This window comes from Pristis pectinata, chromosome 1 (assembly GCF_009764475.1).
Source record: "Pristis pectinata isolate sPriPec2 chromosome 1, sPriPec2.1.pri, whole genome shotgun sequence".
NCBI classification, from domain to species: Eukaryota; Metazoa; Chordata; class Chondrichthyes; order Rhinopristiformes; family Pristidae; genus Pristis; species Pristis pectinata.
In genome coordinates, this window is record NC_067405.1 from 20,401,902 (window position 1) to 20,427,158 (window position 25,257).

The window sequence follows — 25,257 nt, forward strand, 5'->3', positions numbered from 1 at the left end:
CGTAATTTTATATGTTTCTACACGATCCCCTCTCATCCTTCTGAATTCCAGTGAGTATAGTCCCAGGCAACTCAATCTCTCCTCATAGGCTAACCCCCTCATCTCCAGAAGCAACCTGGTTAACCTCCTCTGCACCACCTCCAAAGCCAGTATATCTTTCCTCAAGTAAGAAGACCAGAACTGCATGCAGTACTCCAGGTGTGACCTTACCAGTACCCCGTACAGTTGCAGCATAACCTCCCTGCTCTTAAATTCAATCCCTCTAGCAATGAAGGCCAACATTCCATTTGCCTTCTTGATAACCTGTTGCACCTGCAAACCAACCTCTTGTGATTCATGCACATGCACTCCCAAGTCCCTCTGCACAACAGCATGCTGCAGACTTTCACCATTTAAATAATAATCTGATCTTCTCTTTTTCCTTCCAATGTGGATGACCTCACATTTACCAACATTGTAGTCCATCTGCTAAACCCTTGCCCACTCACTTCTATCTATCTCTCTCTGCATCCTCTGCACAATTTGCTTTTCCTCTAAATTTAGTGTCATCGGCAAACTTAGATATGCTACACTCGGTCCCCTCTTCCAAATCGTTAATGTATACCATGAACAGTGGTGGCCCAGTACCGACCCCTGCAGCACCCCAGTCACCACTGATTGCCAACCAGAGAAACCCCCATTTATCCCAACTCTGGTTAACCAATCCTCTATCCATGCTAATCCATTAGCCCCAACTCCATGCACCCTTATCTTATGACTGTTTACGGCTTAATGTCTGTTTCACTTGCAAAAGGCTGAGTCTCATTTTGACAATTCACAAGGGATTGATCTGTGTGGTACATAGATTAAAAGATAAGAAAAAGATCTGTATTGTGGAAGCACTTAGAAATGATACAGTACAAGGAATTTTTTGCACCTGTCTCAAAGAAGAGAAAATAAAAGTAATGATACAATTATGGCTGTTTAAACATTCATTCTCAGAGGTATTCAAGTATGTCTACGCTTTCTCCATTTGCTTAGAGAGTTTTTATATTTTGTACACAAGAGGAGTTCATTATGCCTAATAGTTGTAGCTTTATACTTTGGGCAAAAGAAAATATTTAATAAGAAGATATTTCTTCAAGATAATGAAACCAATCTGGTGAATTTATTGGCCCCCTTCATAATCTTGCCAGCAGCTTCAAGGATCTAACAGTGAAAATCCCAGGTAGCAAAACAGCTCAGCACACTGACTTCAGCATTGCTGTAGCCCAACTCAGTCAAGCAACACCATCAAGGGCAATGTTCATTTTGTTTTCCCATCCCTAGATTAATAAAGTAACCTTTTGTTTTGTGATGGTAGCCAACAATTTCATACAACTGTGTTATTTCTATAGACTATACAATGAAACTTCTGGTTTAATATGTGTTAATTATTTGAAAAGATCTGCAACAGCAACATGCAAGTAGTGATGCCTCCTGTCGCAAATTTACGAACGCTTCCAAATTTTATGTACTATTGTGATAATAGTCAGTAAGCATTCATTTTAAGGATAATACTGTTTAATTTTCATGAACAGAGAGAAACTACACAAGAACAACAAATCACTTCTATCAGGTTTTTAAAAATCCATCTTATGCATTCCCCATACTAAAACATTTACTTTTGTTGATACAAAATATACCATCTTCAGGAGTACCAGTACTGCCTGGTTCTAGAGGTCTGTTAAAACTAGTGAAGCCAGAATCTCCCTACTTGTAATTCAATAGCTCTGCAAATGTAGTTTTGTAGATTAAACTTCAGCTGAAGTGCAGCTGAGGACAACTGTTAGAAGGACAGGTGTCTGATGAATTTGACCCCGTGGTGGCCAGGCTTCAGAATGTCTTTCATTAACATTGCTGATGCTGGAACTCTCAAGTGATTTCCCACCGTCTTCAACATCTCTGGTTACCTTCTGTTTGGAAGAAATTGGCTAGACTGATGAACCTTTGACAGAAACTGCAGCATGAGAAGATTCACTTATGGAACAGTGAAACACAGGAGATTATCTGGACCATTGTGCCTGTGCAAGCTCTCTGAAAAAGGAATCTAATTAATCCTACCCACCTCCTCTCTCCCCATAACCTAGCATTTCCCCCACCCCAGCCCATCAAGCATTATATCCAATTCCTTTTGGAGAGTCACTATTGAACCTATCTTAATATAACCTCAATGAACACAGCTTGTCTTCCAAATTTGCACATTGAACCCCTCAGGATTCAACAGTCAGATAACCAGCCTTTCCAAGTCTGTCAGAATTGGCCAGTTTCGCTGAGTTTCTCAAATCAGTTTTTTCTCTCTCCGCAGATGCTCCCTGACCTGCTGAATATTTCCAGCATGGACTTTTTATTTCAGATTTCCAATAACTGCAGCGTTTTGCACCTAACAGTTAGAACAGTGTTTAATTTTCCCCGTCTTCTATTCTCATTCATTTGCTCCAGACAGGTCACCTGCAATTAACCAACCATTCTGCCACCCTCTCCCAGTCCGCCCCACCACTTCTTGTATCATTCGGTCACTTCTGTTCTCCACCCTGTCACATACTTTCCCTTTGTTCTCTCCATCGGTTCCCCTGCTCTGCAATTAAAACAAAATTTGATTCCTAAATCTACCTGGTTCTAATGAAATACCATTGATCTGGAGTTAACTCAGTGTCTCTCTCTCTCTCTACAGACTCTCTCAGCACTTCCCAACCTGTTGAGTTTTTCCAAAACATTTTTTTTAATATAGGGTATCTTTTAGTCACGTACATTGAAACACACAGTGAAATGCATCTTTTGCGTGGAGTGTTCTAGGGGCAGCCCGCAAGTGTCACCACACTTCTGGCGCCAACATAGCATGCCCACAACTTCCTAACCCGTACGTCTTTGGAATGTGGGAGGAAACCAGAGCACCCGGAGGAAACCAATACAGTCACGAGAAGAACTTACAAACTCCTTACAGACAGCAGCCGGAATCAAACCCAGTCGCTGGCGCTGTAATAGCGTTACACTAACCGCTACACTACCATTCTGTCATTATTTCAGATTTATACAATCTCTAATTGTTTGCTTTTCAGATTAGTCTGCCTTCCCCCACCCCTTCAAGCATGGAATGAAAGATCACTAAAAACTCTATGAAAAAAGATTCACATTCCCTTTTGTTTCCACTGACTGACAGGTCACAGGAAGAAAATATAAACCATGAGAAGGAACAGAAAACACGCCCCCTCCCACCTCCATCTACCCTTAAGCCTGCTCCACCATTTAACAGTATCATGACTAATCTGATTGTAACCTCAACTTCACATTCCCATCCAGCTTTGGTGACCTTTCAACCCCTTGCTCATAAAGTATCTATCAATCATTGCCTTTAAAATATTCAAAGGTTCTGCTTCCACTGCCCTTTGAGGGTGACACTTGCAAAAACTCATGAGCCTCAGAAAAAAAAATTTGCTTCCTGTGTCTTAAATGGGACATCCGTTGTTTTTAAACAGTGACGCCAGTTCTAGATCTTCCCATGAAAGGAAAGATCCCCTGTCAGAACCCCACAGGATCTTGTGTTTCAATCAGGTTGCTTCTCATTCTTCTAAGCCCCAATACCTAGAAGCCTAGCCTTTTCAACCTTTCCTTATAAGATAACCTGCCCATTTCAGGTAGCAGTCTTGTAAGTGTCCACTGAATTGCTTTCAGTACATGTATACAATTTCCTAAATAAGGAGACCAATATCATACAGTGCTCTAAATGTGGTCTCAAATATCCAATGCAACTTAAGGTTACCTCCCTATTTTTGTATTCAATTCCCCCTGCAATTAATGATTCTGTTAGCTTTCCAAATTACTTGCAGCACCTGCGCACTCACCTTTTGCAAATCATGCACAATGACACCCAGATCCCTCTGCATTTCACAATAAAATAAAAACAGGAGTAGGCCACTAAGCCCCTCAAGACTGATGCACCATTCAATATCATGGCCTCAATTCTTCCAAAGTGCCAATTACCCATAACTATCAGTTCCTTGAATCTCAGGGTTCTGCAAACTAAGATAAGGCAAGAAACAAATTATTTTCATTTAGTCCATCAAAATTCTCACATTTGCCCACAGATGGTGTGTGTGCTTCACTTTGTTTTAGAATTTAATGTCCTGACAACCCATGATTCATCTTTCAACACTAAAGGATAACTTAAGCACAATCAATCAACATGATACGTTCCAGAGTCAGACTTATACAGACCTAATCTTCCCAAATGATTAAGTTTTAAACCAATGAAGTCAACAATTAGCTTTTTCCTGTCTTGTCAAAACACACTGCATTTTAACATAAAGTAAAAATAGAAAAGGCTGGAGATACTCAGCAGCATCAGGAGAAACAGAGTTAACATTTCAGATCATCCTTATTTTTAACATCCGTGCTCAAATATGGGTTTTGTGCAATTTGTACTAGCAATGGCGATGAGTTAGACTGAGTTTTCCTGAAGATATCTGAACCCTCGAAGCCATCAATTCAAAGAATTACTGGCAAGATATCTTAGGTTAAAAGGTCGGCACAACATTGTGGGCCAAAGGGCCTGTACTGCGCTGTAATGTTCTACGTTCTAAGATAGCCTTGATGTTCTGGCCAATGCTGACCCTTGTACCAATATTTCTTTAACAGTGTATCTGCTCACTAATGCTGCATTCCCTCCATTACAACAGTGGCTACACTTCAATTAGGAATCTGGTAATGTTCCAAAATGGATGTGAAAGGCACTATGTAAATACGAGTCTTTCTTTTACTTCCATGTGCAATTCCAACAATCAACCCCATCCTACTTTCCCAAAATGCAAGTTTGAGCTTTTGGAACTTAAAATACTGAACAGAGGTGAGCAATCTTTTACTGCATGATAAAATACAGTGCAATTATAGTGCAAGTTTCAATACTATACTTGAAAGTTGGCTCTGATTCATTAGGAGTTTGAGGAGATTTGGTATGTCACCAAAGACTCTCGCAAATTTCTACAGATGTACGGTGGAGAGCATTCTGACTGGTTGCAACACAGCCTGGTATGGAGCCTCCAATGCACAGGATCGCAAGAGGCTGCAGAGGGTTATAGATCAGCCAGCTCCATCACAGGCACAACCTTCCCCACTATCGAGGACATCTTCAAGAGGTGGTGCCTCAAGGTGGCATCCATCACTAAGGACCCTCACCACCCGGGACATGACCTCTTCTCATTACTACCATCAGGGAGGAGGTACAGGAGCCTGAAGACCCACACTCAACAATTCAGGAATAGCTTCTTCCCCTCCGCCATCAGATTTCTGAATGATCCATGAACACTACTCATTATTCCTTTTTTTTGGCACTATTTTTGTAATTTTGTAGATTTTTGTGTCTTTGCACTGTTTGCTGCCACCAAACAACAAATTTCACGTCATATGTCAATGATAATAAATCCGATTCTGAAATTGATGAACCTTCAGTTCAAGGAAGAAACAGAACATATTTCCTGTTTCCAAAATAGAAGCACAACTCAGATGACAAGTTGATCCCCTTGATTTTATATTGAATCTTCACACCTAAATTAGATTTCTCAATATTTTAAAGTTCTTCATCTGAGCTTAAGAACACAATATTACGGTTAATGTGCATGAGTTGTTCATTATCCACCGCACTTTAAACCAATTGACTTGAATAGCCACTATCATACTGCACTTGTACTGTATGGATATCATTTTATGGGAAAAGAGGTCAATATTCTTTGGCTTGCAGCAAAGTGCAGCAGAACTTTTTGTTGTCCTCTGCAGCAAGAGGCAGCTCACTGGTTCATTTGTTGCATAATCATCATGGATATGGAGGAGTGGCTGAAGGTCATCCTCATCCTGTGAGGGGTCCCAAGCGAAGGCTCACTCAAATACTTACTCAGAAATAAACAATGGAAGTACCATGTAAGATTTCTAGATCAGGTTTATAACTCCAAGTACAGTTTCCATAATCAAGATATTATCATCCTAAGGTGGGCTAAATAAAGTTATCGTGGATAAATAAATTATTCACAATGCTTCTCTTAGCAAATGTTAACAGTTGAACAGGATCAATGAGCAATGTTACTGCATTAGCCCATTAAGCATTCCCTCCATTTTCCATTAAAATGTCTTTCAAATTTCTTATTAAATATATATTTCAAATATCCCATTAAAGTGGTTAGAGAAGAACATTTTGTGGACAGGAAGTATTTTATGGCATCATCAGCAGGATGTTAGATTTTACACAATTTGGCAAACTGGATTAGATGAGATTTTCAGCAGGAAACCAGTTTATGAGCAGCCAGTCCAAAGCAGATCTGCTTAAAACAAAAATGCAGCAACATCCATGCACACAAACCATTTTGTATTAAACAAGGTTTCAGTAAATAATCTAGGCTGCTGACCTGGTGCTATACATGCTGCTTTGACAGAGGTGCTGTAACTAAAATGAGGCATTGAAGCAAATTGCTCCCTGTTCAAGTGGATGCAAAAGATCCCAAGGTATTATTCAGATGACAGAAGACTGATTATTAAATTACATGGAACTGTTATGTGAAGTGAAATGGAGTTTCAACATTCCCCGTGAAAAATATTAATATACAATCCCACACTCACAGCTCAAAGCACAGATTGTGGAAGTAACTCATATTTCTAAATTCTTATTCACTGCAATTACATGCCTATTGAACCAATCGTTTTTACTAACACCAACATTGCAACACTGGTTTTGTCCAGTCGAAACAAAAACTCTCAGGTCAGCTACATTTTTCATCAGCCCTTAGTAACTACTCTCAAAGGACTTTTTTTTCCCCATTATTTTCCTACATCTTATTAAATTCAATACCAGTTCATCCATTCAGTTTACAGCAAACAATTCCTCCTTTGTGTTTACCTTTGTGCCTGCTGCCTATAGCGATGGATTCCCCTTGTTCTGCAAATCAGCTTCAGTTCAACTAGAATGTCTGCTCACACCTCAGATGTAGCTCAATCAGCAAATACTATAGTTGTCATGGCAATTTCATAGAAGTTGAAGATGAGCAGAAATCAATCTGGGCTCTATGGATCAATCTATGCATTTAAAAATTCAAAGACCAAGCTACCACTGGAAAATGCAGAGGACTTTGTATAAAACTGCCTTAAAGGGGGAGGAAATTTAAATGGAAAGAGACAAAGGAAAAATAAAGGATGGAATCTAGATTTTTGTTCTAAAAAGAGAATATGATTTTTTGTTTTACACTGTGTTTAAACTAAGAAATAGTAAGAAATATATAACATCACATTAAGAAGTTTCACCAGCATGGTGTTGTGCAAAACAAAACTAATTTCACCTTAAGACAAAGATTTTTAGGAAGCAGGAAATAAATGAATAACTTATAATTTCATCCATTAATAATTACAGGATCACACAGTAGCATAGCAGTTAGCGTAACACTATTACAACGCCAGTGATCAGGGTTCAGTTCCTGCCATTGTCTGTAAGGAGTTCATACATTCTCCCCGTGAATGCGTGGGTTTTCTCTGGGTGCTCCAATTTCCTCCCACATTCCAAAGACGTACGGGTTAGTAGATTAACATGGGTGTAACTGGGCAGTGCTGGGCTGAAAGGGCCTGTTACTGGGTTGCACAAATAAAGTTTTAAAAATAAATATGCTCCCAATTTATCCTTTGGTAAGTCTCTATACCCTCTGCAGACTGTGAAAACACCGCTAAGATTTTAAGAGAACCAATTGATGAATTAAAGAGAAAAATATACTCTTCCTCAATCACCTCAAGACTCAGTTTTGAACTAGTAGCTCCCAAATATGGGTAACAATCTTGCAGCATTAAGTTCAATTCAGACATTGTCATTTTGAAAGCAGTAACAAACAGTGATCTCAGCCTCATTTGCAAAAGGACACATCTTCTCTATATCCAGCTCTCTTAAATGTAATTAAACACTTCAAATTTTAGAAGTTCCCTAGTGGCCATTGTTGAGACCTGAACACATTTAAATCTAATTAACTTTGTTCAGTAATTCACCCTCCAGGTTGTCATCATTGGCTGCTGTCATAAAGAAACAAAGCAATAAGGTCTACTGTCCCAAATGCAATGAAAAGTACCACTATTGGCCAGGTATTCTGCAAAAGGTGTTGACCCTCTGAGCATGATGGGGAGAGAAGATGTAAAAGAGGGGAGGCATTGCAAGATTAATTAAGAAGGCTATTATTCCTCAAATGAGTCTCTTTACATGCTGCCTTGAAGCGACGAAGGATGAGGGGGGACCTGATAGAGGTATAGAAGATGATGAGAGGCATTGATCGGGTAGATAGCCAGAGGCTTTTTCCTAGGGCTGAAATGGTTGCCACAAGAGGACATAGGTTTAAGGTGCTGGGGAGTAGGTATGGAGGAGATGTCAGGGGTAAGTTTTTTTTTACTCAGAACGTGGAATGGGCTACTGGCAACGGTGGTGGACGCAGATACGATAGGGTCTTTTAAGAGACTTTTGGATAGGTACATGGAGCTGAGAAAAATAGAGGGCTATAGTTCTCCAAGGTAGGGACATGTTCAGCACAGCTTTGTGGGCCGAAGGGCCTGAATTCTGCTGTAGGTTTTCTATGTTTCTGTGCCATATGGATAGAGCTTAAAGAGAGGAAGATCAGTTTATCAGGAGCATATATACTTCCAAGTAGTCAGTAGGAGGACCATATAGGCAAATCATTGCGAGGTAAAAGAATAGGAAGGTTATAGCAGAAGAGGGGTTTCAATTTCCCCAATACTAACTGGGATCAACCTTGTGTGAGAAGTATAGAGTATGGATTTTTGTTTAAAATTGCATCAAGAGCTTTCTGAATGTAGATAATTCAACTAGAGAAAGCTAATCCAACTAGACCAAATCTTAGGGATGTAGCTGGCCAAATGGCTAGAGCGTCATTGACAGAGCATTTGAGATAAGGACCATTACCGTTGTAAGTTTCAAGGTAGTTATGGAAAAGGGGAAGAATGGTCTGGAATGAGCAAAGGCCAATTTCGATATTATAATTAGGGACCTGGTGAAAGTAGACTGGGAACAGATACTTGCAGGAGATACTTGGATACTTGCTGGAAGTCAATAAATTGGAGTCAATCAAAAGTGAGAATTCAGGGCCAACATGATCCTTGGGCCAAGTCCAAGCATTGCTGGGTGTCAAGGGATATTGGAGGTTTGAATAAAGAAGGCATATAGCAGGCTTACAGAACTGAAAATGGGGAAAGGCCCTTCAGAAGTATAGAAAATGCAGGGCAAGGAGGGGAGTACAAGATATCACCGGCAAACAGATTTAAAAGAAAATTTTAAAGCAATTTATAAGTACATTAAGGGCGAGTAAGGTCCATTAGGATTAAAGGGACAATCTATGCCTGGAGCCAAAGGACATTGGTGAATCTGAAATGAATACTTCTCTGAGAAGGACATTGTATTGATAAGTTCAACAAGGAGTGTAATTCTAGAACAAGGTTACCATTAAAAAGGATAAGGTATCAGATGTCTTAGTGGGCCTCAAGGTGGATAAATCCCCAGGGCCTGGTGAGATCTATTCCAGGCTGCTCTGGAAGAGACTGCTAGGGCTCTGACAGAGATTTTCAAATCTTCAGTGGCCACAAGTGAGGAGCCAGATGACTGTTCAACAGTGAATGTGGTACCTTTATTCAAGAAGAGCAGCAAGAATAAGTCAGGTAATTACAAGCCAATGCATCCAATGTCCTTGGTAGGGAAGTTAATCGGAAAAATTCTGAGGAACAAGATTATTCAACACTTTGAAAGGAAAGAATTACAGAAAAATAGTCAGCATGGCTTTCTCAGGGGGAGATCCTGTCTACAATCTAATTGAATCTTTCAAGGAGGTAGCAAAGTATATTGAGGGCAAGGACTTTGACAAGGTCTTACATGGGAGACTGGTCCAAAAAGCCAGAATACATGGGATCCAGGGCAAGTTGATAAATCACATCCAAAATTGGCTTGGTAATAGGCAGCAGAGGGTGACTGCAGAAGGCTGTTTTTGTTCCAAGAAGCCAGTGACCAGTTGTATCACAGGTTTTGCTGCTGAGTCACTCAAGAACTTATTATAAACATTAATGATTTGGAATTGAATGGAAGGGTATGATTAGTAAATTTGCAGATGACAAATATTGGTGGTGGTGATGATGAGTTGGTAAGATAGGCAGAGCAAGGGCAGATGGAATTTAATCCTGTTAAGCATGGGGGAGGGTGCAGAGGAGATTCATCAGGATGTTGCATGAAATGGAGTATTTAAGTTAGGAAAGAGAGACTGGATAGGCTGGGTTTGTTTTCATACAACACAGAAAATGACCCTGTAACCCACCATGTATTTACCTATCCTAATCCCATTTGTTCAATAGACTGCAATGCCTTGATGATTCAAGTGCTTGTCTAGAAGCTTCTTAAATGCAGTGAGAGTGCCCGCCTCCACCTCACCTTGAAGTAGGGGAGCCTGAGAGGAGGCCTGACTGAGGTATACAAATTATGAGGGACATAGATAGGGTAGATGGCAAGAAACTTTTCCACATGGCTTAGGTGTATCAATCCAGAGGGCTTAGCTTTAAGGTAGGAGTTGGAGAATTAGAGGGGAACTGAGGAAGAGTCTTTTTTTTAAAAAACCTAGAGGGTGGTCAGAATATGGAACACACCACCCGAGGGGATGGTGGAGACTGAGACTCTCATAACTTTAAAGTAGTATCAAGATGAGCACTTGTATGGGCAATACATAGAAGGCTGTGGGCCAGGTCCTTGAAAATGGAATTAGGATAAATGCGTACTCAATGCTCAACATGGAAGGCTGAAGAGCCTCTTTCTGTGCTGTATAACTATGACTCTAAAACTGGCAAAATCAGAAAAGATTGGCAGGATGTTTTTCCAATGGTATATTGTTATAATCAATGCCATCAGAAAATATGGTTAATGCAGAAAGAACTGAAACATTCAAAATGGACAATTGTACATAAACTTGGAAGGGCAGACAAGTTGCAGTGAAAGAGCAGGACAGTGTGACTAATTGGTTAAATCTTTCAAAGAGCAGTCACAAGCCAGTTGAGAAAGCTGAAAGTCCACCTTCTGTATGATTCTCCAATTCAATGAAAACTTGAGTGATGATAGCTCTTCAATTTCTGCAATAATTTCACCAATAGACGTGAAGATCTGGTTGTCTCATCCAAGACCTAGCACTTGCTGCAAACGAGAAGATCAGTTTACAGCCATCTAAAGCAACACAGTGTCAGAGGATGATTATGAAATAAATCAAGCCAGATGCTTCCAACCAATTTTTTTTTACATAAATATTATAAAATGGTTATGTCTCAGTGCAAATTTGCCTCAGCAGGTGACCAATACAAAATAATTGCAGAAGTTAGACAGGTTATTCTTCTTGGAATCTAACCAAGTCACAAAAGCAACACACAAAATGAATACTCACATTACACTTCAAATTAACTAAGCGCAAAGTTGAAGGCATGATAAATTTCAAACAGAGGACCATTTCTGGCAGAAAACAGAAGCATCTGATAGCACAATCAATGAGGCATGTTCTTGTTCATTGTAATTCTGAGTTTTAAACCCCATGTATCGTTACAAAAAAATGTTAGTACAAGTGCAGGGTGTCTGGAACAGTTGTACACATTCTCAGCAGCAACAATGACGCTGCTGTAAAAGAATACCAATGGCTAGACCAACATTATACACAGCACTCATCAGACGCAATTTAAACCTTGGTAAAGGTCAATATATAATCAGCTTTAAGTAGCAGGCTGCTACACAAGGTTCAATTTGGCTTTAATGTACATGCAAATTTGATATATTTAACTTCCACAAATTTTTGATTTCTCCTTTTCCTTTGTAATATTGATCCGCAAAAGATGTTCATTATTAAACAATACTTTAACAGCTTAATCAGTGGATTATTTCCAAAACTTATTTGAAATGCTCAGTAGCGCTTCCGGACTCAAAAGCCATTAAGTTTTAAAAGGATAGCATGCCTCAAGTAAGAGCTTTGACAGTACAAAGTGTTAGCTATCCAACCAATAATTTACTAAATATGCAATTCAGATGATGCAACCAGAACTAATATCACTTTACCTCAGCCATTTATGTTGCCATTTTTGGCTGTACATTTCTAACTTTTTGTTCTAGCCAGCTGCAGTATTTACCCCAATGCAAATCAGTTGTAGACACCACAGTCTTACCATTACATTTTATTCATTATCACCCAAGGCAGTTGATAGTTAATAAGGGGCAAGGTAAAAGCGAGTGAGCAAGAGTGAGACCATGTATTTTTCTGAAATAGCTGTGATTATTTTTGTATTAATTCAGTAAACACTGTTTTATTTACAAATCAAAATTTCCTGATGTACATACCAGAACTTAGACAGCAAAATAACCAGGTTCTGGAAATAATTAAAACGTGCATGTTCATATAAAGAGACCAAGCATTGGCAACAATACCTGTAATTATTTTGACTATTTAACCATCATAGCATTTGTAAACACATTTAATTTTAATCCCCAGCAAAGTCATACCTTGAATCTTAAATTCAAATTCTACACTAACAAAGGTTTAGTAGATTTCCAAAAGTACTTATTTTGTACTAGAATATTCAATGCAGATTAGGTAGAAAATATTTTGTCTAATTAATCTGTTCATTGTAATCCAAGAGCAAATACTGTTGTTTGTACTTTTATAAAAGAGCTTCATTTGAAGATGAATATTACTAAAGAGTATTACAAAGTCATAAAGGAGTTACAGAAGTTACAATCATAGGGATACTCATCCTTTACAGAAAGATTAAATTTATATGTGCACTAAAGCCAAACTGGACCTCATATTACAGCCCATTTATTGGATAATTGTATTTGGGGAGCTCTATCATTTTAATAGCTTTGTTACTTAGAGTAATGTAATCCCATAAACAATATTCTGAGGCAAATATCCTTAATTTTGCTGTAAACTCCATTCTTGAATGAGAAATAAAAAACTACAGATCATGGAAATCTGAATTAAAAAGAACAGAAAATGTTGTCAGCAGCTGAAGGAAGAGAAATAACATTTCAGGTCAAAACATCAACTTTTTCATCCTCCACAAATGCTGCCTAACTTGCTGAGAATTTCCAGCATTTTGTGGTTTTTCTCCATGTTAAAATGAGATGGCCATTTCAGCAGAGTTAATGAGGTGCAGACTGGAAACTTCCATTACATCGAGGTGGATCTTCCAATGATCAGAAAGCCTGCACACCATTGGAAAGGTGCCTTTTCCTAACACATGCTCCTGGGTGCAATCTCCCAACAGGCGCCCTGCAGCCAACTGATCAGCAAGGCCTTGCTTAGTGCAAGGATTTTATGTAATCGAAGTGACTGTTCTAGCCTTGATTTTTTTTTAAATCAGAGGTGATGGCTGGGGATAGGCCATGGGGATAAGATCTAAAGGACAGAGGGAAGCTGGTGCTAGGTTTATTAAAACCAATGCTTTTCAAATGAAGGCCAAGCTTTTAAAAAAAAATCACATATCATGCAATAGAAAACAAGCATGTAACCCCCATGGTCATTCACTCACTTCACCATTCAGTGCAATCTCCAGTCTCCACAGCAACAGCATCATATTGTCACAAGCATGCTGTGAGGTTTTATTCTTTACATTCAAACTCAGTCTTTTCAAGACACACAAAAGGTGCTGCAATTTTGTTTTTTTTAAATAGATTAGTCAGCTTCAGATAAATTGTCAGAAGGGGAGGGGCAATTTCACCTCAATGATGAGCAATTTGAGGCTCTAAGTCACAGTTCTACTTCCACAATACATCTATGATTCCACCCCCACCCCCCAATGAAGAAAGCATAGCATAAAAAAAAATTTGTCTGTTGAATATTCTGATATGGAAAGACAGCCTGGAGACAAAAAAAAAATACAACAATACAAAATACTGAAATTATAACGATACACCTATTCCCCAAGAATAATGTTCCAAATTATTTTATATATTCTTTTGCAGGATAACTGCATTTGATTACTTTACCTGCTATTTGGTCTTTAAGTTTGCCTTTCAAATTGCCTCCATTACATTCCAAAAGACCTCAGCATCAAATTTCCTCTTGCTTCTCCAAACTGAACTGCCTTTCCTAGTTTATGCTTTTAGGCTTCTAATTTTTTTTAAGCTTATCCACTCTCTTCCCCAAAGGTCCAGGATCGTAATTAGAGAACAGTTTCTCAAATAGACATGAGTGTACAGCAGGAATGATCGAATGGCAGGAAGCAACTAATGGAGAACCATTGTACATGTGATTTTAATAGAATCATTAAAAAATAAAAACACAGGGAGCCCTTCAGATTCAACCCTTTGTATCTGTGTTGTTCAAAACAACACTACCCTTGCCTAATCCCACCTTCCAGCACCAAGCCCAAATCTGCAGGTCATGGATGTTCAATTTTATATCCAAGCGCTTTTTAAACATTGTGACATTCTGTCTCCACGACCCTTTCAAACCGTGCATTCCAGACCTCTATCACCCTCTGAGTAAGAAAAAAAAATCTCTTCCTCATTGCCCCTCTGGTCTGTCTACCAATTCCTTTTCAATATCCCCTGATTTTTGACCCATCGGCTGAGAAAAATAGGTTCTTCCTATTTACACTCTCTAGGTCTACTGTAATTTGAAGCACCTCAGTCTCTTCTCAGCTTCATCTGCTTCAAAGAAACCAACCATGACTTACTCAGTCTTTCTTCATGGCAACAACTTTCTGCTGCTGGCAACGTCATGATATATTTCCCCTGCAATCACACATCCTGGAACATGGTGAGCAGAATTGTACACCGTACTCCAGCTCAACCTAACTAGTGCTGTATACAGTTCTAGCATAACCTCCCTGCAATTTATCCATTTTCATGGATGCTAACCCCCTTTATTCCATACTTTTATTATGTTTATTCCATTCAATATTTCACACTTGTCCTCTTTAATTACTATAACATCTTCTTTTGCAAAATATTTAGGAAAACTTAACCCATATCCTCTGTATCCACTGCTTGCTTTTTCCATCCCCAATAGGCTCTTCTCCAAGTCGTCATCTTTTTTTTAAAGAAAGCACCTTGGGACTTTTTGAACTTACTTGCCAATGCTTTTCATACTTTCTCTTTGCTTTCCTAATTTCCCTTTTAATTTCACTCTTACACTTGGATACATTCTATTCTGTTGCATTAAGCGCTTTATTTCTGATGCAAGCTTTCCTTATACTACCTTTTCTACTTTGTCCCTTATATCCAAGGGACTCTGTGAGTTGGCAGTCCCACTCTTTGTGACATGTTGACCCTGAGCTCCTTCTTGAATGTCCATCTTAAACATTTCCCACTGCTCTAAGACCAATTGACCTTCAAGTAGTTGTTTCCAGTGCTCTCTACATCTTTTACACAGACAGTATCCTATTTAATTGTTGGCTAATTGACATTTCCCAGTTACTACATTAGTGCTTTTCAGAAATTTGCCAAGTTTGCTCTTCTATCTTCCAGTAATTTAAGGGATAACAATGTTTCAGATTTCTAGCATCTGCAGAATGTTGTTTTCAGAGTAATGTACTAAGCACTGGGGCTTTGCCCTTTTCATTCACCTCTTAAACCCTTTCTCAATCTCGGCCATGAGCCATAGTCATTCATTTGTTAGTCTACAGTTAGTATGTTCAACTCCAAAGGACACACTGCAAACTTCCAAATCTGGCTCAAGACCATTCCAAGCTTTCCCCCCAGCCCCCTTCCTGCTGCCTAGTTCCATTTAGGATGTGGGATTACTTGGTTGACTATTTACTCTGCACAAGTAATTAAAATGTTAAATTCAATCACAGAATTTGTTCCACTGCTGGTGCTCATGCACTTTGTTTCACAACACCTTATTTTATTTGTGGTATGCATTTGATTCTTGAGTATACAGATTTAGATTTCAATTTTTCCAACAGTTTTTCAAAATTTACTAATTTAACCAGAAATCAAAGTCAAAAAGCTCAAAAAGAAATGTAATGAAAATCAAAAATAAAATGTTTTTCCCAGTAACTTCATTTGAAGATTAAACTTTTGAAAACTATTATTAATTATTATTAAATCCATTATGGACAGAAGATCAATTATGCAGCAATCATTTCCCACCAGTATGACTCACTGAGAACAGTTAAGACAGCAAAAATTAAGAGTTGCCAACTCCATTCTTATGAAATAAATTGGAAAATACTGTAGCTCAATATGCTAACATGAAAAATCATAGTGAAACTGGTCATGTTAGTTAAACTGTTTCAATGGATGTCCTGGGTTCCCATTAAACTTTAAAGTTTGAAAACAATCAGTTGTAGTGATTGCAGGAAGTACAAGCCTGAAAGGAGTAAGCTGTGTCCACAGCATGGACATAGATATCAACCTGTACTTAAAACAGTCATCAGAAATTAGTTATATGGTGCTCTGTATATTCCATATTTACTGCAATAGTACTAGAATAGCAGTTTAATAGCCTGCCGGAATTTTAGAATTGTTAATTCAATTCAAACAATATTGAACCCTCTGGCTTGTCCAGTGGAACTTTGCTGCAAATCCATGTATAATGACATTAAATATGGTAAAGACACATAACTAGTCAATATGGATTTTCCTCACACACCATCTTACACTTTGTTTCCTCCTTTTCAATCATTTTGGAATTACACTTCAAAGAAAGTTGGTCCTATTTCAATGCAATCAGATTTAATTCCGGTCCAAGGAGTTCTTTGCTTATATACAGATTGTGTTCATCACTTCTCCTAAATAAACTAATAGTTCTAATAAACTAATAGAGAAAAAAAAACACCCAGCTTAGAAGTGACAACCCAGACCAAATTATTCAGATCACTGAATCTGCATTCATGGAATAATTCAACCTTATTAATATCACACAAAAAATAAAAAAGATGAAATAAACTGAGGAAGCATTTCAGAAAACTTTAAAGAATCAAGGATCTTCTTGAGAACAATGACTTAATAGGAGATCAAAATTATGAACTGGTTTTACAAAGCAAAGGTGCTTTCACTTTTGAGGGGGAATCAAAAGCAGGGGCCACAAGTAGAATACAGTCACCAGTAAATCCAATGGGAAATTTAGAAGAAACTTCTTTCCCCAAAGGCTGGCGAGACGTGGAGCTCACTGACAACACACAAGCAATTGAAGTGCATTGCATGGAAGGGTTAAGAGTAAACAAAGGGAGAAGGAAGGAATAGAAAGATATGCTGATAAGGCAGCAAATGTGGGGAAATTCACAAGGAACATGGACCAGTTGTGTTAAATGGCCTTTATCTGTGTGTGGACCCTGAGTAACACAGATAAAATTTACTAATATTCTACAATATACCAATACCAGAAGACAACCTGGATGTGGTAATGCATTAGGTGGTGCACTTGCAGTTAACTGGTTTGACTCATGCTGCTAAGATGGCTGGTGTCAGTACATACAATAGTTTGCAAGGCTCCCTCCCTTGGCCGGGAAGGCACCCAAGGCTTGAGGGGAAACGGTGGAGGAAAATGAGTCTCACTCTCCAGCCATGATCACGGTGCACTGCTGTAGACCTGAAAGTGGGTGTTTTAGAACGGACTCCACAATATCATTTATGCCAAACAGCCAACTCACAATCTGTTCATAGGCAACATGCTGGAGTGCAGGCGCCCAAGCAGCAGCAGCACCCGGAAGTGGGAGGCAGACAAATCCGTCAAAATTAAAACCAATTGAGCACGATGCAAGTCAGATTACCGCGAATGGGTGGGTTCCCCGGGAGCAGTGCAACTGAATGCCAGAGGAGGCAGAACTGCGCTTGCTCCCTCTGCTGAATGACATCATGTTGATCAATCTCAGGCTGCACCAGCACCAGAAATGATGGAGATGTTTGCAATGGTCCTTGCAAAATACTGAAGTAGCACAAAAGTAACAAAATATACAGTCGCTTTATCACAGCACCAAAGAATTCTCAGTAACTAACCCGAGTGAAATATCCAATACCTTTATATTGGAACACGGTGGCCAATGGTAATCTCCCGCTCCCCTAATAATAGATTATAAAGAAGCAATAGAAAATGTGACGTTCCCAGTAATTTGACTGAAGAATATTTAAATTACTCTTTGCTCCTAATGCATTGTTCATCTTTTCTGGATGGTTTCATTACTAATGAGGATATTATAAATTCTGATTTCGTTTCACAATCTCTCGTTTAAAATAGTTGCAATTGATTTTAGTTATGGCGTTACCTGGAGTTAGGTTTAACAATGAAACGTTATAGATTAAAGGTTACCTATCTAAATAAAAAACGCGCATAGATCATCTGTAATCAAATCTTGTTAGGTTACAGTTTAAGTGAACAATGTAAAAAAACAGTGAATACGAAACACAAGGCGAGCGTTGTTCAGTTCGTGCCTAATCACATTGGACATTTCATTACGCCCCAGACACACCGATTGTGCATTGACAGCAGAAATCAAGATTGAATTAAAGCGATTGTCCTGCTAACAATGCAGTGTAATCCATTAAATCCTACAAAAAGAACTTTAATTGCAACAAAAAAACCTTTGAAGGGGTATTTTTTTTCCAAATAAAAAAAACCTACCCCTAGAAGACTGACTGTGTCGTCGCCCTTAAATTTCGGGATGAACTGGTCTCCTCTCAGGATTTCTGCCTGATTCAACGGCCTGAATCGGCACATTACTTTAATGCTGCATTCAGCTGGGTCCGCCATCTCTCGCCTTTTGCCAGTAACAATGCAGGATCACCAGCAAACCTCCGAGGAGGTAAAGGAAATAGATCCAACGCGGAGAATGCAGGAGGAACCCTTCACCTCTAGCTGAACATGGCAGCAATCAATGCACTGCAATCCTCTTTAGTCACTAAAGGATGCTACGGTTTCTGAATCAAGATGTGCAACTACAAATACAACATTAAAAAGAAAATAAACTGATACTGGCGAGAAAATAACACTTCAAGACCGATGCATTAACTTCTCAAGGTCAATCAGTGGGTGCTCCTGCAGAAAAGACAACGGTTCTTGTTGGTTTAGCATCTGCATTCTGGGCTCCTCGCTGCCATCCCGCATCAGCACCAGGCACCTTCTCCTCGGCTCCAGCTCCTCGTCTGTCCCCGGGGCGCTGTGACGTCACACCATTACCTCACCGCCCCCCGAAGCCGGCTTCTCTCGCGATACTGAAGGTTATGGGAAATGCAGTCCCGGCGAATGGCAGCGGCGGTCGCGGTTGCTGGGTGAACGTCTCGCCGACCCGCCCGCCCAGCAACAGCGGCGGAGGGAGAGACCGCGGAGCCGCTGGGGAACACCGAGAGCTCAGCTCACCAGCTGCACCGTCATCTCCTTCACTTCTCCCCTCCTCCACTTCCTCTCCCTCCCTATCCTCCCTCCCTCTATCCTCCCTCCCTCCATCCTCCCTCCATCCTCCCTCCCTCCATCCTCCCTTCATCCTCCCTCCACCCATCCTCCCTCCACCCATCCCTCCATCTTCCCTTCATCCTCCCTCCCTTCATCCTCCCTCCACCCATCCTCCCTCCCTTCATCCTCCCTCCACCCACCCTCCCTCCCTCCATCTTCCCTCCACCTCCCTTCATCTTCCCTCCATCCTCCCTTCTTCCTCCTTCTCCCTCCCTTCTCCCTCCCTCCCTTCTTCCCTTTACCCATCCTCCCTCCATCCCTCCCTCGACCCATCCTCCATCCCTCCCTCGACCCATCCTCCCTCCCCCTTTACCCGTCCTCCTTCCCCTTCACCCTTCCTTTCCTCTTAATCCTTCCCTCCCTTCATCCTTTCCTCCTCCCTACCCCACCCATTCTCCCTCCATTCCCCATCCAGCACGGTAGTGTAGCAGTTAGCATAACACTATTACAGTGCCAGCGACTGGGGTTCAATTCCCGCCACCATCTGTAAGGAGTTTGTACGTTTGCCCTGTGTGTCCGTGTGGGTTTCCTCCGGGTGCTCCGGTTTCCTCCCACATTCCAAAGACGTACAGGTTAGGAGCTGTGGGCATGCTATGTTGGCGCTGGAAGAGTGGCGACACTTGCGGGCTGCCCCCCAGCACATTCTCAGTAACGCAAAAAAAAGATGCATTTCACTGTGTGTTTCAATGTATATGTGACTAATAAATATCATCTTCTCTCCATCCCCCTCCACCCATCTATCCCCTACCCCACACCCATCCATCCTCCCTCCCACCCCCGCACCCGTCCTCCCTTTCACCCTCCCCACTCCACCCTTCGTCCATTCCTCCCACCCCCATACCTGTCCTCCCTCCCACCCCACACATCTACCCTCCCTACCCATCCACCCACCCTCCCTCTCTCCTCCCTCCCCCTCTCCTCCTTCCCCCCCACCCTCTTCGCCCCCCCCCAACTTCCCCGCATTCATTCTCCCTCCCTGCCTGTGCCTTTCCTCCTCTCCTGGCCTGCCTTTGCCCACTCTTACTCTCTCCACCGGCCGAACCCTCTTCTCCCTCCCACCCTCCATTCTAGCTTCTCACAATCTCCTTTCTCCCTCACTGCCATTATCCTCCTTCCCTGCCTTGCTCTACCCCCACCCCCCAGTGTTGCCCACATTCTCTCCCTTCCTGCCTTCACCCCCTCCATTTCTCCCTCCCTTCACATTTCTCCTTGTCCCTCCTTGCCTTCTCCATCCCTTCCTGCTTACTCCACCAGCATGAAGTAAACTAGCAAATAATATAAAAACAGACAAAAGGAGTTTCTACAGATAAGTGGTTCCCTAGAGGTTGGGAACAGGCAATTAATAACGAGAAATGGCAGAGATTCTAAACAATTACTTTGGATTTATCTTCATGGTACAGGACACGAAAACCATCTCTGATAATAGATAATCAAGGGACTTCAAGCAGGCATGTACTGCAAACAATCTCTACCACTAAAAAGTTAGTTGGCTAACAGAAAGCCAAGAGTCAGGGTAAGGGTGTTCATGGTGCATGAAACTCAAAGGACTAGCATGCAGGTACAGTAAGTAGGAAAGTAAACAGAATGTTAATCTTTATTGCAAGGGAAATGGGGTATAGAAGTAGTGACGTTTTGACGCAATTTTACAGGCTGCTGTTTGAAACCGTGCCTTGCTTCTGTGTATTGTTTGGTGTTCGTATTTGAGGAAGGAAATGTTTGCATTGGACACGGTGCAGAGAAGGGTGGGTGACCTCTTCGTCGAGCACCTTCGCTCCGCCACTGCAAGAGCAAGGATCTCCCAGTGGCCAGCTTCTTCAATTACATAACCCACTCCCATACTGACACATCTATCCACGGCCTCCTCTACTGCCTCGTTGAGGCCAGACGTAGGTTGGAGAAACAACATTGTGGGCCGAAAGGCCTGTACTGTGCTGTAATATTCTATGTTAACACCTCATATTCCACCTTGGTAGTCTCCAACCTGATGGCCTCAACATCGATTTATCTAACTTCTGATAACCCCTACCCTCTTCCCCCCCCTTTTTGTTCTCCCCCCTTTGTTTTCCCTCATTCCTGTGACACCCCTTCTCTTTCCCTTCCCCCGCCCTCATGACCTTCCCATCTATTCCCCACCTCCTTCCCTTTATTCCATGATCGTCTGTCCTCTCCTACCAGATTCCTCCTTCTTCAGCCCTTTGCCTCTTCTACCTGTCACCTCTCAGCTTCTTACACCTCCCCCCTCCCCACCCACCTACCTTCTCCCTCTCACCTGGACTCACCTATCACCTGCCAGCCTGTGCTCCTCCCCCAACTTTTTGTCTGGCTTCTGCCCTCTTCCTTTCCAGTCCTGATGAAGGGTCTCAACCCGAAACATCAACTATTTATTTCCTTCCATAGATGCTGCCTGACCTGCTGAGTTCCTCCAGCATTTTGTGGAGTTTAAAATAATTAGAGGTGATCTTATTCAAATATATATAATATTGATGGGGATGCTGAAAGAATGTTCCCCCTCCTGAGGGTATCCAGAACTGGGGGGCATGGTTTCAGAATAAAGAATCGCCCTTTAAGATGGAGATGAGAAGGAATTCTCTCAGATGGTTGTGATCCTTTGGAATTCTCGAGCCACAGAGCTGTGGATACAAAGTCATTGTATGTACTCAACGCAGTGGTAGGCAAGCATTTGAATTGCAAGGGAGTCAAAGGCGTTGGGCAAGGAGCATAATAGTGATGCTGAGCCAAACTTTTCAACCTCACTTCATATGTCAATCCTCTCATCCCAGGAATTGGCCACAATTTTATCGAGTGGCAGAGCAGACTAGAGGGCCCAATTGGCCAACTCCTGCTCCTTATGTTCTTTTTGTTTTACCTGTCTCTTTCCCTGTCTTCTCCCCCTCCCTCACCCCACCACTACCTTTCCCATCCATCCTTCTCTGCCTTGTCCCTCCCTCTCTCCATCCATCCACTGCTCCCCTCCCCAGCCCCAAACAGTCTGTAGCCTCAGCCTCTTGCATCAGATGATTGCATGAATCTGATGAATAATTCAGTGTCCTTCACCTAATGCACAAGACAATCATTGATAGGCATTTGAAGGATCAAAGGGAAATAATGAAAGAATTACTCATTGCAACTCAGTGCCTTTAGCCTTCCTAAGATTGATTTTAAAAGTGCACGTGGAAGTGAATAGTATGGATTTGAAGGATTCTTTATGTTGATGACTGTTCACTGCAGAAGCAGCAATGTTTTCTTTGTGGTCCAAGTGCACAATATTTGAACCTTGCCCACATGCAATCTTCCGATGGGTTTTGATTCAGTAAAGATTTATGGGACATTATTGTTGAGGTGACAGGGATAAGTTTGGCCACACCTGGAGTGGGAGTTGAGCCCAATTAAAATGCCAACAAGGGGTCTAATGCATGATTTAGAAGCTGACCCATAAATTTTTTGGCTCTGATTGCAACAAACGTGGAGTGTGTTGTGTTTTCAGCATTATCAGTTTGACATGTGGGTTAAGAGTGGTTCTTAGCCTGACTGCAGGTTAGGCTTCAGTTAAGTAGTTAAGTTTTAAAAAAAATGTGTGTCTGTGAAAGTGCAGCTGAGAGAAGAAGTGCTGCCCCTGGGTCCACATTAGAACTTCAAGCTCCTGTATGTCAGTAACCACTCGGTCCCCAGTGCAATTACGTTCCTTTTACCCCAAGGTTCAGGACTGATTGCTGAGGAATGCACTGAAGTTTGGTGCAACTTCCTCAAGGCTCAATAGAAAAAGGCAAGAGTTTACTGCACTCCTGTCATTATACATTAAGGAGTTGGAATCTGTGCAGAATCCAATGTAAGGGAACTCTGAGTAATGACATTTCACTGTAATGCAAATATAAATTAAATTTTGTCTGTATGTAAAGAGTGAGTTTGTGACATGGCATATACTGTGACTAATCAAGATAATCTGTTTACATGATGACATTTGGATATATCTTTGGAAAATTTTGGAGACAAAAGAATAATATTCCTATCCATCCGAGCACATTTGCCTCAGTCCCACCCTAGTCTCATTTTATATTCTTGGCTAGCATCCTGCCAACTGGTAGGCTTCAGTTCACTGGTATTAAATCAATCAGTGGACCATTTTTCTCTGCCATCAAATTTATAAGGCACATAAAGCTTGGTCTGCTCCCAAATCCAGCGTCAGTTTGGGCTGGATTTACTTTCCAGACCTTGCCCCAGCCTGATCAGGTGTAACATGGTTCACACTGAAGTTAACTCTCTCTTGCAAAGACACCACAATTTATACAGTAGCCAAGCAGACAAGCAGAACATGTAGCACCTTAAGGTCAAAATATTAATCTGAGTAACACTACAGTTTACTACAATCTGCCTCCACCATTATGTCTCTATTTCATAAATCTTGATCCATACATAACACTTCATATTTATCAACATTGAATTCCATCCTCCATGTATCTGATTATTGTATAACTGATCCACGTCCTTTGTACGTTTTTGATGCATCTTCTATCTCTTTTTTTTCTGTTTGTGTTGTTAGCATATTTACTCTCCAGTTGTGATCTTTATGTGTGCTCCTTGACAGGCTGAGGTTTCAGTGAGGGACCACTTTAGCACCAGTGACCATAATTCTATTAGTTTTTAAGTAGTTCAGGAAAAAGATAGGATGGGTCTGCAAGTTAAAATCCATAATTGGGGCAAGGAAAATTTTTTGAAGGCATTGGATAGGAACCTGTAAAGGTTGATTAGGAGAGGCTGTTTGCAGGTAACTGGATGCCTGGCAAGTGGGAGGCTTTTTAAAGTGAGGTAGGGAGAGTTCAGGGACAGCATGTTCCTGTTAGAGTGAAGGTCAAGGCTGGAAAGATTAGGGAACCCGAGTTGACAAGGGATATTGAGACTCTGCTCAGGAATAAAAAAGGAGGCATGTGTCAGGTATAGGCAGCTGGGATCAAATGAATCCCTTGAGGAGTATAAAAGATGTAACAGTACACCAACGAGGGAAATCAGGAGGGCAAAAAGAGGACATGAGATAGCTCTGGCAGATAAGATAAAGGACAATCCTAAGAGATTCTACAAGTACATTAAGAGCAATAGGTTAACCAAGGAGAGAATAGGTTCCCCCTAAGGATCAATGTGGTCATCTATTTGTGGAGCCACAGAAGATGGGTGAGGTCCTAAATGAATATTTCTCATCTGTATTTACCGTGGGGGTCTTGGAAGCCAGGGAAATAAGGGAAATTAATAGTTATGCCTTGGAACATATCCACATTACAAAAGAGGAAGTGCTGGCAGTGTTAAAGCATATTGAGGTGGCTAAATCCCAGCGGCCTGACCAGGTATATCCTAGGACATTGGGGGAAACTAGGGAGGAAACTTAAGGGGCTCTGGCAGAGATATTTGCACCATCTTTAGACACAGGTGAGGTGCCTTTATTTAAGAAGGGCTGCAAAGGCAAGCCAGTGAACTGCAGGCTGACGGGCCTAACAGCAGTGGTGGGAAAGTTACTGGAGGGGATTTTGAGGGTCATGATCTTCCAGCATTTGAAAAGGCAAGGACTGATTAGGGATAGCCAGCATGGCTTTATGCATGGGAAATCATGTCTCGTAAATTTGATTGAGTTCTTTGAAGAGGTGTGAAGAGGATTAGTGAGGGCAGAGCAGTGGACATTGTCTACATAGACTTTAGCAAGGCCATTGACAAGGTCCCACATGGTAGGCTAGTTGAGGTCTGGTGTGAGCTAGCTAATTGGATACACAATTGGCTTGATGGAAAATGTCAGATAGAGGTAATGGAGGGTTGTTTTTCATATTGG

General features: G+C 41.1%; 1 protein-coding gene across 1 annotated transcript in view; it reads right to left on the reverse strand.

Moving 5' to 3' along the window:
- Positions 1–19,141, reverse strand: part of LOC127576242 (kinesin heavy chain-like) — a 116,153-nt gene extending 97,012 nt beyond the window's left edge. The window contains 1 exon segment of the mRNA XM_052026728.1: positions 18,621–19,141. Coding sequence (XP_051882688.1) covers positions 18,621–18,749 — 129 coding nt within the window. The 5' untranslated portion in view covers positions 18,750–19,141.
- Positions 19,142–25,257: the final 6,116 nt, after the last annotated feature.